The sequence below is a fragment of the Syngnathoides biaculeatus genome, chromosome 3 (assembly GCF_019802595.1).
Source record: "Syngnathoides biaculeatus isolate LvHL_M chromosome 3, ASM1980259v1, whole genome shotgun sequence".
NCBI lineage: Eukaryota > Metazoa > Chordata > Actinopteri > Syngnathiformes > Syngnathidae > Syngnathoides > Syngnathoides biaculeatus.
In genome coordinates, this window is record NC_084642.1 from 37,231,170 (window position 1) to 37,247,134 (window position 15,965).

Consider the following 15,965-nt stretch of genomic DNA (forward strand, 5'->3'; position numbering starts at 1 on the left):
GGTTGCAGGTTTTTTTACTTCGATGTGCACTGCCGTTCCTTAAAGAGCTTCCACAGGGAACTCATCTCTGATGAATCACATCTGTGACTGTCAGTATCTTTCCAAGGAGTTGTTGAGATTTCAACTATTTTGTTTCTCACTCATGTAATTCCAATACGAAAGTCTCTTCCCGTCTTTAATATGGATTTACAACTATTCTGCTACAACTATGGCCACATAAATGGCAAATGTGTGAGTGTAGTAGAGAAACTGCAGAAAACATTTAAAAAATATATATTTCAGATGGACTGTCCAGATGGCAGTGAGGGCTGCTTCATCCCCAGTTGTAGAAGTAGATCTTCTGCCAGGTGGGCAAGTACTCTATGAGAGGCCCTGAACAAAAAACCAATTGGTTAGGGAGAGTGACACAAAATTTCTGCAACACTTAGACCAATCTTTTTACTGTTAATTACCATGAAGACCAAGTTCCCAGCGCTAGTGACCATTCAACCTGGGAATAAGATATTCTGATGCTGACATTGACCATATAAGGTTTGTTATTGTATCTTCCTTCTTTTCCTTTCAGCTTGTCCCGTTAGGGGTCGCCACAGCGTGTCATCCTAGATGAACGCATATTTATTTGGCACAGTTTTACGCAGGATGCCCTTCCTGATGCAACTCCTCTGCATTTAGCCGAAAGAGAGAAGATTACAGCAGGTATTCCCAGGCGGTCTCCCATCCAAGTACTAACTAGGGTCAAACCCGCTTAGCTTCTGAGATCTGACGAAATCGTCCGTTCTCAGGGTAGCATGGCCATAAGCAAGATTTGTTATTGTATCTACTACATCTAAACTCTTGGTACATTACACCCCATTGAGTGTCTTTAAATCAAAATCCAAACGTACATTCCAAAGTTAAGTATTTTATCTCAGTGTTAATGGGAGGTATTAGCTGTCAAGAACTATTAATGCTTTATGTATGTGTGTGCACTCTGTAAATTCTCGACTGCTTACTGCACCAAGAATTTGCATTCATCTATTCTCGGTAATCCAGGCAATGATGCCCTGACCAGTGTGTTATTAATTTCCTCGAAATAATGGCTCAAGTGATGGCAACAGTTGACTGAAATCTGTGACAGTTGAGGAAAACAGTCAATTAAGTTACATTTTTGTATTTTTCAAATGATTATTCAACTAAAGGAGATAATCGATCTTCACGGTTTTGAAATGTTGAACACCTGAGTTAGGAGTACTTACGTGCTACAAGGCCTACTCCTGGAACATTCTTGGCTAGAAGTTGGAGCAAAAAGAAAATCTTTTCCCTGGAGACAAGGAGACAATTTCACTACATTGTTTTTTAATGCTAGACATTTGTGACTTTGCTGTCATCGAAAAAAACGATGTTCAGTCACGGAAGACAGATCAGTATGTGTTGACAGAACACTGATGGACAAACACTAAAGTCCCAATATGTACAATTGTCAGTCTCTGTTGAACAGATTTACTCATTTTCTTAGGGGAATTATTGTGTTTTAGTTTTGGGAAAGTGAAAGATAGAATTAATTGAAAAACTTTTTTTGGGTCAAATATAATGTATTCTGACCTTAAATTTGTGCCTTAGGGTATTCGGGTCACATTGAATTGAAAATTTTTTTATACTAGTGTAATATACAGAGAAGAAATTAAGCATTTGCACACCCTGCTATATTGTAAGTTCCCCCACTGAGAAATCATTGAGGGGTCTGAAATTTTCACCGTAGGTGCATGTCCACTGTGAGAGAGATAATCTAAAAAGAAAAATTCAAAAATCACAAAAAAGATTTTTGTAATGATTTATTTGTTTGATACAGCTGCAAATAAGTATTTGAACAACTGTCCATCAGCTAGAATTCTGACCCTCAAAGACCTGTTAGTCCGCCTTTGATAGTCCACCTCCACTCCATGTATTATCCAGAATCAGATGCATCTGTGTGAGGTCGTTAGCTGCATAAAGACACCTGTCCACCCCATACAATCAGTAAGACTCAAACTTGTAACATGGCCAAGACCAAAGAGCTGTCCAAAGACACCAGAGACAAAACTTTACAACGCCACATGGCTGGAAAGGGCTATGGATAAATTGGCAATCAGCTTGGTGAAAAAAAGGTCCACTGTTGGAGCAATCATTAGAAAATGGAAGAAGCTAAACATGACGGTTAATCTCAATCAGAGTGGAGCCTCGTGCAAGGTATCACCTCTTGGGGTCTCAATGATCCTTAGAAAGTTGAGGAATCAGCTCAGGACTACACGACAGGACTTTGTCAATGACCAGAAAAGAGCTGGGACCACCGTTTCAAAGGTGACTGTTGGTAATACACACAGACATCATGGGTTGAAATCATGCATGGCACGGAAGGTTCCCCTGCTTAGACCAGCAGATGTCAAGGCCCATCTCAAGTTTGTTAATGAACATTTGGATGATAAAGAGGAGTCAAGGGAGAAAGTTTTGTGGTCAGATGAGACCAAAATTGAACTTTTTGGTCATAATTCAACTAACCGTGTTTGGAGGAAGACAAATGATGTGTTCAATCCCAAGAACACCATCCCTACTCTGAAGCGTGGGGGTGGTAGCAACATGCTTTGGGGGTGTTTTTCTGCACATGGGACAGGACAACAGCACTGTATTATGGCGAGGCTGACCGCGGCCATGTATTGTGAGATTTTGGGGAACAACATCTTTCCCTCAGTCAGAGCACTGAAGATGGGTCGTGGCTGGGTCTTTCAACATAATTACCCGACGCACACAGCCAGGAAAACCAAGGAGTGGCTCCGTAAGAAGCATATCAAGGTTCTGGTGTGGCTTAGCCAGTCTCCAGACCTAAACCCAATAGGAAATCTTTGGAGGGCGCTGAAACTGTGTGTTTCTCAGTGACAGCCCAGAAACCTGTCTGATCTCGAGATGATCTGTGTGGAGGAGTGGGCCAAAATCCCTCCTGCAGTGTGTGCAAACCTGGTGAAGAAATACAGGAAACGTTTGACCTCTGTAATTGCAAACAAAGGCTATTGTACCAAATATTAAGTGGTTTTCTCAGGTATTCAAGTACTTATTTGCAGCTGTATGACACAAATAAATCGTTTAAAAAAAAAAAAAATCATACATTGTGATTTCTGGATTTTTATTTTTAGATTATCTCTCTCAAAGTGGTCATGCACCTACAATGAAAATTTCAGACCCCTCCATGATGTCTAAGTGGGAGAACTTGCAATATAGCAGGGTGTTCAAATACTTTTCTTCACTGTATCTGATGCATAATATGAAATGTGAAAATTAAGTTACTTTGATGAGTAACATTTTTCAACAAATGACACAGATCTCGAAAGAGGCACTGATCTCAGATTGTTGCATTTATACTCGTGTGGGAATACAAATGTACTCGAAAGATCACCCCCCCCAAAAAAACAAAAAACAAAAACCTTTGATACCTTTAACTGGATGATGTCTAACGAGTACTATCAAACATAACTCGTAACTGAATTATTTATGTTGCAACTTTGGGACTTTTCTAATTCGTATACATAATATGAGCTCACAACCAAAGCACAGCAGCACAGACGTGGACACTACATTTTTATTCAACGTGCTCGGTGGCCTTAAAACATACTCACTGTGAATATCTGTTGTAAAATGGGGAACGGACAAGGTAGTACAGTAAAAGAAAGGTTCTTCTCCTCATCTCTTCCCTCTCCCATCTGTTCTCAAATATTCTTTCATGTAGCATTGCGAAGCTAGACACGGAAATAGACAAAGAAGAGAACAGTAACAATTCTGTGTACGGCTCTCGAGCGCTCAAAAGAGAGAAATAATGAGAAACTAAAAAGTGACACTTGAACATTTGTTACACAAAACTGACAAAAAATGTAACAGATTTAAAAGTTTTTTTAATTGAGGGTGGCATTGAGTCCCTGCGGCCCCTGTCTGGTGGGCAGTTGCAATGATGCCTCGGAGTGGGACCGCCAGACTGTCCTAGGTTCCTCGGCATTACAGGACACTTCTGTCAGTGTTTGTGCATGCAAAACTTTTATAATTCCCATTTATACACATTTATATATATGGAGAGAGAGAAAGAAACACACACACACACACACACATAGTTGAAGCCAGAAGTTTACATCCTGTGCCGTGAAAAAAGTATTTGCCCCCTGCCTGATTTCAATTTATTTCCATAGCTATCGTACACAAAGTTTCCAAATCATCAAACCAATTTTAATCACTCAGAGAAAACTCAAAGAAATATAAATGAGAGTTTTCAAATGACAGTTCAATTTATTCAGTAATTGCCCCCTGGCCCCCAAATCACAAAGTCACTGTGACTAACCACAAATTTGGGAAAGGTGAGTTCACTTTCACAAGCCACACCCAAACCTGATTAACACCATACTTGTTGAATCAAGAAATGCCTTATATAGAATCTGTCAGAGAAAAAGAAGTAGGCTACAAGATCTCAAGAACCAATGCGTCATACCATGATCCAGAGAAATTCAATGAGAGATGAAGGGGCGGGGGGAATTATTGAAATCCATCCGTCTGCAAAAGGTTACAAAGCCATTTCCAAGGCTTTGGGGCTCTGGTTAAACCATTGACAGAGCCATTATCCACAAATGGATAAAACTGGGAACAGTAGCAAAACTTCCCATGAGTGAACAACCAACTAGAATTACTCAAAGAGTGCGATGACAACCCATCTAGAAGGTTACAAAAGAACCTTGAAGACCATCTTAAAGACCTACAAGCCTCACTGGCCTCAGTTAAGGTCACTGTTCATGACTATCATAAGAAAGACACCAGCCAAAAATGGCATCAATGGGAGAGTCCCCAGGGGAAAACCCCTGCTCTCACCAAAGAATACAAAGGCTCATCTCACATTCTCCAAATAACATCTTGATCATCTTCAGAGAAACATTGTGTGGACTGATGAGTCAAAAACTGAACATTTTTTCCACAGTGAAGCATGCTGATGGCACTGTGATGATCTGGAGCTGCTTTTCTGACTCACGACCAGGATGACTTGCTGTGACCGATGGAACAGTGGATTCGATTGTGTGCCAGAAAATCCTGAAGGAGAACATCCAGCCCATCAGTTTGTAACCTCAAACTCAAGCACGCTTGGATCATGCAGCAGGACAACGATCCGAAATACACCAGCAATTCCACGTCTGAATAGCAAAAAAAAAATCTAAATAATATTGAAAAAAATTAAAAACCAAGGTTTTGGAGGAGCCAAGTCAAAGTCTGTATTGAAATCCAATTGATACTGTGGGGTGATTAATGGCCAGTTCACGCTAGAAAACCCAACAGTATGGCAGAGTTGAAACAATTCTGCAAAGAAGAGTGGGACAAAATTCCTCCAGAGCGATGTGAGAGACTCACCAATGATCGCAAATGCTTTATTTCAGTTATGACTGCTAAGGGTGGCACAACTCATTACTTTCAGGGGTCAATTAGCTTTTCACAGAGGGTCAGAAAGTTTTTTTTGTTTTGTTTTAACCCTAGAGAACACAAGACTTCCAAATTCTCTTTGAAAATTTTATGTCCTAACTAAATTAATCCTCAAAAGGGTCGCGGGGAGTGCTGGAGCCTATCCCAGCTCTCAACGGGCAAGAGGCGTGGTACACCATGAACTGGTTGCCAGCCAATCGCAGGGCACATTGAGACAAACAGACGCACTCACAATCACACCTAGGGGAAATTTAGAGTGTCCAATTGCGGATAAGTGGTGAAGAAAATGGATGGATCCAACTAAATTAATAAATAAGCATCAAAGGAACACAAAAAAATCACATTTGGAAAAATGTACTGATTTACTTCTGGTTTAGATAATGCATCACATATGACCCAGTGGGCCTTAACAACCAACTACTGTAGAGTACAGCAGTAACCACATGTGAGACGTTGGGCTTTAAGGGTAAAAAGAGCAACTGTGGTGATGATGTGGTTTTTTTTTTTTTTGTTCTTGTTTGATTCTCACATTTCAGACCAAAAGATGTTAATCTTTGGGATATAGAGCCCATCTCCTTCGTGAGCAATGTGTTGGCTGGACATTCCCAGGATATATACACTTGGATATAAGTGTTTGAGCAGATGATCATGGCACTTTCAAGCATTTGGAAATCTCACCGAAGGATAAGCCAGATTTGTGGAGCTCCACGAGTCTATCTCTGATTTCAGGGCTGATTTCTTTTGATTTTCCCATTATTTCAAACAAGGAAGCAGAATGTTTGAGCTGTGGCCTTAAATACATCTTCAGATGTGCCGTCAATTAAGTCATGTTAACATTCCAAAGCCATGAGCTCATCATCTGGGATTGTCCATGTTCTTTAAAGACATCATAATTTTTGTATTAATGAACTTTTGACATTGAAGAAAATATACAATTCTCAAAGAAATTCAGTTTCTCATTATTTTGGCATTGAATAAAATTAAATAATTTTGGTGATCGTAACTCATCTGAAACAGGAGAGGTTTAACGGGATTTTAATTCAACTGTATGTTATGTATGATAGGTTAGAGTAGGGTAGGTAGGTAACCTTAATAAATCCTCCCGAAAACAGCATAGTGCAAAAAAGGCATTTACAAACCTAGAAAGTTCCAGACCTGCGGAGACTAGCCATGGCATCCAGGATTGCTTTCCACAAAGTACGAGGCTGAATACTACAGTCAGAAAAGATGCTTTAAGGACAAGTGTCTAAAAAGGGTTTCAACAGAACAACCAAATGTTTTATAAATGGTAACTTCTAGTGTAATGGTATTTGTTTATATGCGACCATAGCTTGTTTCTAATGTTCTTCAGCATGAAGTGTATGAACGTTAACCCAAACTAAGCAACAACACATTTATTCAGGATTTTACAGCGTGATGTGCAGTTGCGAAGAGACTGACATTATTGATGCACTCTACATTTAACTGATGTCAGACAAAACTTTTAGTTTAATACAAGTCAGTTTGCAGTTTTCTGCCACTTAGAGGTCAACACGATTAATGCAGGAAACCTCACATACAGGACAACCAAACAGACCAAGAATCAGTGGCAAATCCATTTATGCATTTTTGATCATGATTATCCTCATTTGGTGCACGGATGAAATAGATACTATCTTACCTGATTTCTGGTAAGAGACAGGGCACAGCGTGGTCAAGTGCCCAGATAATTGCAGGGCACATATAGACTGCTATTCACACTCACATTCACAACTATGGACCATTTAGGTCATGGGCATCCAAATTCAATTTCCAGGGGCCAGAGCCGACCTGTCAAATCTTTTTATGTGGCCCTCTATAAATAAAGTGAGTCCTTCCTATTTCTTGATTAATGGATTTGTTCTTCTCATTTAGGCAGAAAAGCCATGCCAAAATTTCAATTTTTTTGACAAGCATCTTCTTTCACATTCTAAATATATATTGGCCTACAGTTGAATGCGAAAATATTTGCAACTCACAATGTATTTTCCACAATTTTAGCTTTCAAATAAAATTTGTTGTTAAAAATATACATAAATTGCATGGGTCAATCATGTACAGTACATGTAATAATATACAGAGAATCTCTGCAGACAATTCTCCTTCTCTGTCTTGTAAGACTGAGACTCTTAAGTCCGGGTGATGCTACAGAACTCCACTGGCTTAAGGTAGATTTAAAAAATATTTAATTCCAAATGCTGTTGTGATCCTGTACTCAAAGTGACTCAACCACAATTATGACCTGAACTGCTGCACTCCAATGTTTTACTTATTTTATCAGTTTTATTCCTATTCACTACATCTTAACTTCAGTTGTTAATGTGCTTATTTTAAGTTTTATTTCCTTCAATATCTGTATTGTGGTGCTCTGTGAGCCAAATACAATTTTTCACGTAGGTCAACAATAAAAAATTATTCTTATTCAATCTATACTATTCTGATATATGTTTATGCATTTACGGAGCCAACAAAGTATTTACTGTATTTTTCGGACTATAAGTCGCAGTTTTTTTTTTTTTTTTTTTTCTTCATAGTTTGGCCAGGGGTGCGACTTATTCTCCAGAGCGATTTATATGTGAAATTATTAACACATTATTACATCCATCCATCCATTTTTCGAGTCGCTTATCGGTTCCTTTCACACTGACAACTGTAAGAGGGCGCTCTAGGCCCATGTATCTGTAATTTATAACTGAGACGAACAGAACAAAAATGCCATTGAAGAGAAAATCATATTCTGCAGATTATTTAAAACAACATTATGATGTTGCTAACCAATTATGAAAAAAGTACTTCTTACCAAGAATGCGACTGGTCATATGTCGCATACGTCATGCAGTCCGTCCGTTTATCATGAACGTAATTCAATTTGATTTGCCATTATGATGGTGCAATGGTGGTTGGTTCTTGCCGACAAAGGCATCTCTTTTATTTGTTTATCTTGTTTTTATGCGAAGTTGGCAAAATGTTTGTTGGCAACATAGAGGACGAATGCTTTGGCAAACTCACCATCTGTGAATGTAGACACAGAGCAGAACCCTCCCTCTCCACAAAGGCTGTCCATTCTTGTTGAAAACCGGTGGTACTCATATTTTTTTCTTTGAGGGCTCTTTGCCAAAAGCGTTTCCATAATTACGTAGTTGTTCCGACGTGATCAGCATTCAACTCGAAGCCTGTGGACTACAGCAACCTCATTAGGATAAACTGTGTCTGCATCATTGTGAGAGCACAGCTTCCAAGTGAGCTGCTATGCAACTTTCCGGGAAGTCATTGGATGGCTTGACAAAGTATGGGTTTCCGTGACAACCAAAACCGTTGGGATTCAGAAAGGCTGGTACAGGCTAGCTGTAACTGCAACCAGCGATGATTCTGACGTAAGTGACCGAGAAGAGGACGCGGCGTGTCATCTACCTCTGGAGTTGGCAGACTTGTTTAGAAGTGACACCGAGGATGAATATTTCGTTGCATTTTAGTTATTGCATATTTGGAGTGACATGGATGGTTTTGGTAAACTTCTTAGTACAGTGAAGAAAATGAGTATTTGAACACCTATTATGCATGTTCTCCCACTTGGAAATCATGGAGGGGTCTGAAATTTTCATCGTGGGTGCATGTCCACTGTGGGAGAGATAATCTAAAAAGAAAAATCCAAAAAATCATAACGTATGATGTTTCAACGATTTATTTGTGTGATACAGCTGCAGAAAAGTATTTGAACACACTAGAAAAACAATGTTAATATTTAGAACAGTAGCCTTTGTTTGCAATTACAAAGGTCAAACGTTTCCTGTCCCTGTTGTTCACCAGGTTTGCACATACTGCAGGAGGGAGTTTGGCCCACTCCTTCACACAGATCTCCTCAAGATCAGCCAGGTTTCTGGGCTCTCACTGAGAAACACGGAGTTTCAACTCCCTCCAAAGATTTTCTATTGGGTTTAGGTCTGGAGGCTAGCTAGGCCACACCAGAACCTTGATATGCTTCTTACAGAGCCACTCCTTGGGTTTTCTGGCTGTGTACTTCGGGTCATTGTCATGTTGAAAGACCCAGCCACGACCCATCTTCAATGCTCTGACTGATGGAAACAGGTTGTTCCCCAAAATGTCACAATACATGGCCGCAGTGATCCTCTCCTTAATACAGTGCAGTCGTCCTGTCCCATGTGCAGAAAAACACCCCCAAAGCATGATGCTACACCACCACGCTTCACAGCAGGGATGGTGTTCTTGGGATGGAACTTGTTATTCATCTTCCTCCAAACATGGTTAGTGGAATTATGACCAAAGAGTTCGATTTTGTTTTCATCTGACCACAAAACGTTCTCCCATGATGCCTCTGTATCATCCAAATGGTCATTGGCAAACTTAAGACGGGCCTTAACATGCTGGTTTTAGCAGGGGAACCTTCTGTGCCATGCATGATTTCAAACCATGACGTCTTAGGGTATTCCCAACAGTCACCTTGGAAACGGTGGTCCCAGCTCTTTTCAGATCATTGACCAAGTCCTGTCGTGTAGTCCTGGCCCGATTCCTCACCTTTCTAAGGAACATTGAGACCCCACGAGGTGATATCTTGCATGGGACTCCACTCCGATTGAGACTGACCGTCATGTTTAGCTTCTTCCATTTTCTAATGATTGCTCCAACAGTGGACCTTTTTTCACGAAGCTGTTGGCAATTTCTCCATAGCCCTTTCCAGCCGTGTGGAGTTGTACAATTTTGTCCCTAGTGTCCTTAGACAGCTTTATGGTCTTGGCCATGTTACAACTTTGAGTCTTACTGATTGTATGGGGTTGACAGGTGTCTTTATGCAGCTAACGACCTCACACAGATGCATCTGATTCAGGATAATAAATGGAGTGGAGGTGGAGTTTTAAAGGCAGACTAACAGGTCTTTGAGGGTCAGAATTCTAGCTGATAAACAGGGGTTCAAATACTTATTTGCAGCCGCATCACATGAATCGTTAAAAAAAAAAACATACATTGTGATTTCTGGATTTTTCTTTTTAGGTTCTCTCACAGTGGACATGCACCCAGATGAAAATTTCAGACCCCTCCATGATTTCTAAGTGGGAGAACTTGCAATATAGCAGGTTGTTCAAATACTTATTTATGCTGTAGGTATCAGAATAACACTTAATATGTTATGTTAACAAATCAGGCATGTTCTAAGTTGTGTCATGTAACATAAGCATACTGTTCAGCCTGTTGTTGGCTCTATTCTATTTTCATTTTAAATTGTTCTTGGTGTTGGATTTTATCAAATAAATAAATTTCCCACAAAAATCTGATTTATACTCCAGTGCGATTTATATATGCTTTTATCATTGTTTTTATAAGTGTTGCGACTTGTACTCCGGAGCGACGTATAGTCTGGAAAATACGGTACATCCCTTCATGATTTCTACATTTTGCCATGTTAAACTTATTCAAGACGATTTGAGTATCGTAGGGTTAGAGGTCAGAGTCAGGACCAGAGGTCAGGTCAGAGAGGTGAACAAGAACCCTATGGTCACAAAGCCAGAGAAAGAGAACCACGCAGAAGGTCAAACAATCATGCATTTATGGTAGAAAGGCCAGACGGGAGCCACGTCTCACTAAAAGGCACAGGACAGCCTGGCATGGTGGTGGCAGCATCATGCTGGGGGGAGGAGGGGGGGGGGGTTCTGCTGCAGGAACTGGTGAGAGTCTGCATAGAAGATGACAGCTGCCAAATAAAGAGAATTTCTTAAAGAGAAACTGCTCCAGAGTACTCTGGAACTCAGACTAGGGGATCAGCCTGTCACTGTCCTTGAGTGACACAGCCAGATCCCAGACTTCAATCCAATCCAACATCTCTTTAAAGATCAAACAAAAAAATAGCTGTCCACTGACTGCCTCTCCAACCCTACAGTCATTGAGAGGTTCTGCAGAGAACAATTGGATAAAATGCCCCAAAACAGCTGTGACAAGTTCAAAGACACATACCCAGGAAGAGATGAGGCTATGATCAATGCCAACAAAATATTAAGCCAAGGGTGTTAATACTGATGGACCGATTATGTTTAAATATTTATGTTTTCAATACATTTGCATAACTGTCTGAAAATATGTTTTACTTCATCATTATGGGATATTTCTATAAAGAAAACTATACTCCAATCAGCTTTATAAGTATTTAACATGGCAAAATAGGTAAAAATTTAAATGGTGTGATGTGACATTCTGGTGTCACTGTATATGGGTTTCCACGGTTCCTCTGAGGAAAACCAGCAGCATGTGGCCTGTGACCAAAATGGGTTTCACACTCCTGATTCACTCTTCTGTGAACTGAACATGCATGTTTTTGGAATGTGAAAGAAAGCTGAAGTACTGTGAGTAAACCAATGCAAGCAGGGGAAGACCATGCAAACTAATGAATAATTTTCCTTTGTGTTTGCATTGTTGTCTAATTATCATTCACCCTCATTCAGCACTAATATTGATTAGCATATGAATAAATGTCAAATTTACACCCGAATGGGAAGAAAAATGAGAACACACCAACACATTACACAATTGTTTTAAAACCTCGAGGTCAAAGTGATCATTGACCTATGAATAAAAGTAAAATGTTTTTTTTTCCCTTATCACTGAACTACTGATGATGCACCGTAATGTGTTTGAGGGTCTCAAAATGTTGGTAAATTTTCATTTTTGTAGTTTGTTTTTGTTTGTTTCCTATTTTTATTAATGGGATGTTTAATATATAACCGGTGTGTGTGTGTGTGTGTATGTATATATATATATATATATATATATATATATATATATATTCCCCCCCTCCCTCCCTACATTTCTCAAGGGAAATTTCATCTTCACACTGCTGTACTGTTTTTGTTGAACACCACACAGAGAATACAATCTCACACTGAGAGTAAAAGGTGCGCACAAACCAGTCACTCACATTAGAAAAATGTATGGGTGTGGTCAGTTATGCTTGCAGATAAAGTTACGTGTGTTTAGGGATGGAATCTCAATACCTTAAAATAACTTACTAGATTAATATAACAATTGTAAATTAATAATAAAATAAACAAATACATAAAATTTCAAACTCAGAAATGTTAATTTCCAATTTCAACTGGTATTAGTAGAACATGATATAAAACTGTAATTTAAAGTTTTCATCAATAAAAAAATTTTGATCTGACAAACTATCTGAAGAGAACTTCAATGCACTGGCCTGTCCAGGAATAAAGACGAATGGTCTATACCTGCAATGTTTTGAAAATGCTGAATGTTTAGTTCAACATAATTGGCGTTAGTGTCATCAAGCTAGCGATACATTGTAACAAACATTCCTGTCGGCAATCGTGATGTATTGTTATAATGTAGCGTAATTTACAGCGGTATCGATATTGTCAATCCATTCAATCAATCCAATCCGAAAGCTAGCAGTAGATGATCTATATCTTCCTAAAGCATGTATAGGGGAAAGGTTTTCAACTTCAAGATAACGTGTCCCACGGGTAAAATGACCTTTCTACTTTGGGTTCAGACCAGACCTTTTTTACTCCCCCCCCCCAAAAAAAAAGAGAAAATCTCGTCCAGTTTCACCACTTTTTCTTCTATTATTTACATACCGCAAGATTCATTAAAGCAACAGCCCTTTTTTTTTTTTCAACTTTTACCTATTATCGAGAGTAAACACAAGCAGCATCCTCTACGTAGCCCAGACTGTGTGGGTTTAAGAGCCGAAGGGAGGGAGAGTCAGATAAACAGCAAGAGACCATGTGTTTCCGTGTAAAAAAAAAAAAAAGGTCAGGCTGAGGTTCACTATGCTGGATTGGTTTTCATGTGCGCTGAGAAGTCTGAGTCTATGTATTTCTACTCGTAACAAATTTTACGCGCATGATTTTCGTGCTTTCGAGCGCTCGTCAAATGTGAGTGACTGGCACAAACAGTGTTGCACTTCTTAAGCCGGGGGCTCGGGGATGAAGCCTTGCACAGAGGCAGTTACACAGTAGCCAGGAAGCAGTTAGCAACACTCCAAAAATTAGCTGTCATTTTGTATTTTGTCTGCAGTAGAACTCAAACCACTACTTTCCAGCACCAAAGTTCAAGTCCTTACAGACAAAGTCTATTTTACTAGTGTTTATCATCCCAAAATAATTGTGATTAAAAACAAATTCCCAAAATGGAACAATATGGAAGGATACAATGTACAAGAGGTCGACAGATGTATACAGTTTCAGCGATGGTCTCCTGTAGCCTCAAGGGTGTCGGTTTTGTGTGGAATTTCTCTTCCATCAATTTTTGAGTCCTCTTCTTAGTGGCTGCTCCACAATGCCGACGTTGCACAAAGGAAGCCGCTACATCATAGAGAAGTGATAAATTAAAAAATTATCTACTGACAATTTTAACTAACAAGAGCTTTTCTCAAGTTTTGTAATTATTTAACAAAACAGACACAGATTGTCTGTATGATGCAGTACAGTTTGACAACTTTAAAGAACAACCAATCAATTCTAAGAGAAAGGTAGTCTTTGCTATAATGGAGTTGACTTGTGGATTCAGTGCATCCCCGATTTCTTTGGTAGTGGGCCAGTGTAGTGCAGTTACTCACCTGCACATCTCTGATACAGTTCACTTTATTGTCTTTATGTGCGTAAGCAGTATAAAAAAATATTTGCCACACTTGCATGTAGGTAGATAAAATACCACACATTTATGTGGCTAAACCTTTTGTCACACTTAGCCAATCCTCATCACTGGGAGGGAAGCGTAACCATGTGGGCCCAATTTAAAATACAGTACATAGTTATCAGTCAGAAGTAGGGCTTTACGACATGGGGGTGGAAAGAAATTCCAAAGGTTTCTGTTTTGTATCTTTTTTTAACAAATATTGTGATTTAGCATGCAGTCTTTCGGGACAAGGTTTATCTTCAGTATTAGTCACTTGACACAAAACGAGTATGAGAATCACAACATTGGAATGTAGCCAACAAATAACTACAGTGAAGAAAATAAGTATTTCAACACCATACCATATAACTGCAAGTTCTCCCACTCAGAAATCATGGAAGGGTCTGAAATTTTCATCAAATGTGCATGTCCACTGTGAGAGAGATAATCTAAAAAGAAAAATCCAGAAATCACAATGTATGATTTTTTTTAACGATTTGTGTGATACAGCTGTAAATATGTATTTAAACACCTGAAAAAAACAATGCTAATATTTAGTACAGTAGTCTTTGTTTGAAATTACAAAGGTCAAACGTTTCCTGTAGTTGTTCACCAGGTTTGCACACACTGCAGGAGGGATTTTGGCCCACTCCTCCACACAGATCTTCTTTAGATCAGACAGATTTCTGGGCTGTCTTTAACATACACGGAGTTTCAGCTCCCTCCAAAGATTTTCTATTGAGATTAGGTTTGGAGAAAGGCTAGGTCATGCCAGAACCTTGATATGCTTCTTACGGACACACTCCTTGGTTTTCCTGGGTGTGTGCTTCGGGTCATTGTCATGTTGAAAGACCCTGCCACGACCCATCTTCAATGCTCTGACTGATGGAAACAGGTTGTTCCCCAAAATGTCACAATACATGGCCGCAGTGATCCTCTCCTTAATATAGTGCAGTCGTCCTGTCCCATGTGCAGAAAAACACCCCCAAAGCATGATGCTACCACCCCCATTCTTCAGGGTAGGGATGGTGTTCTTGGGATAGAACTCATCATTCGTCTTCCTCCAAACACGGTTAGTGGTATAATGAAGAAAAAGTTCAATTTTGGTCTTATCTGAACCCAAAACATTCTCCCATGACGCCTCTATCATCCAAATGGTCATTGGCAAACTTAAGACGGGCCTTAACATGCTGGTTTTAGCAGGGGAACCTTCTGTGCCATGCATGATTTCAAACCATGATGTCTTAGTGTATTACCAACAGTCACCTTGGTGGTCCCAGCTCTTTTCAGGTCATTGACCAAGTCTTGTCGTGCAGACCTGGGCTGATTCCTCACCTTTCTAAGGATCACTGAGACCTGGGGCTCCACTCCGATTGAGACTGACAATCATGTTTTCTAATGATTACTCCAAGAGTGGACCATTTTTTTTTTCCTTCAATCTGCTTGGCAATTTCTCCGTAGCCCTTTCCAGCCATGTGAAGTTGTACAATTTTGTGTGTGGTGTCTTTGGACCGCTCTTTGCTCTAGGCCATGTTACAAGTTTGAGTCTTTCTGATAGTATGAGGTGGACACATGTCTTTATGCAGCTAACGATCTCACACAGGTGGATCTGATTCAGGAAATACATGGAGTGAAGCTGGACTTTTAAAGGCGGACTAACAGGTCTTTGAGGGTCAGAATTCTAGCTGATAGAAAGGTGTTCAAATACTTATTTGCAGCTCTCTCAAACAAATAAATAATAATAAAAAAAAAATCATACATTGTGATTTCCGGATTTTTCTTTTTAGATTATCTTTCTTAAAGTGGATATGCACCTACGATGAAGATTTCAGACCCTTACATGATTTTTA

At 39.6% G+C, this 15,965-nt stretch overlaps 1 protein-coding gene across 1 annotated transcript in view; it reads right to left on the bottom strand.

Annotated features, from left to right (window-relative positions):
- Positions 1 to 161: 161 nt before the first annotated feature.
- Positions 162 to 15,965, bottom strand: part of pex16 (peroxisomal biogenesis factor 16) — a 45,636-nt gene continuing 29,832 nt past the window's right edge. Inside the window, exons 7-11 of the mRNA XM_061815697.1 lie at positions 13,650 to 13,802; positions 6,594 to 6,666; positions 3,624 to 3,743; positions 1,236 to 1,300; positions 162 to 372 (exon numbers count right to left, since the gene is read on the bottom strand). Of these exons, the coding sequence (XP_061671681.1) occupies positions 314 to 372; positions 1,236 to 1,300; positions 3,624 to 3,743; positions 6,594 to 6,666; positions 13,650 to 13,802 (470 nt within the window). The 3' untranslated portion in view covers positions 162 to 313. The remainder of the gene's footprint in view (positions 373 to 1,235; positions 1,301 to 3,623; positions 3,744 to 6,593; positions 6,667 to 13,649; positions 13,803 to 15,965) is intronic.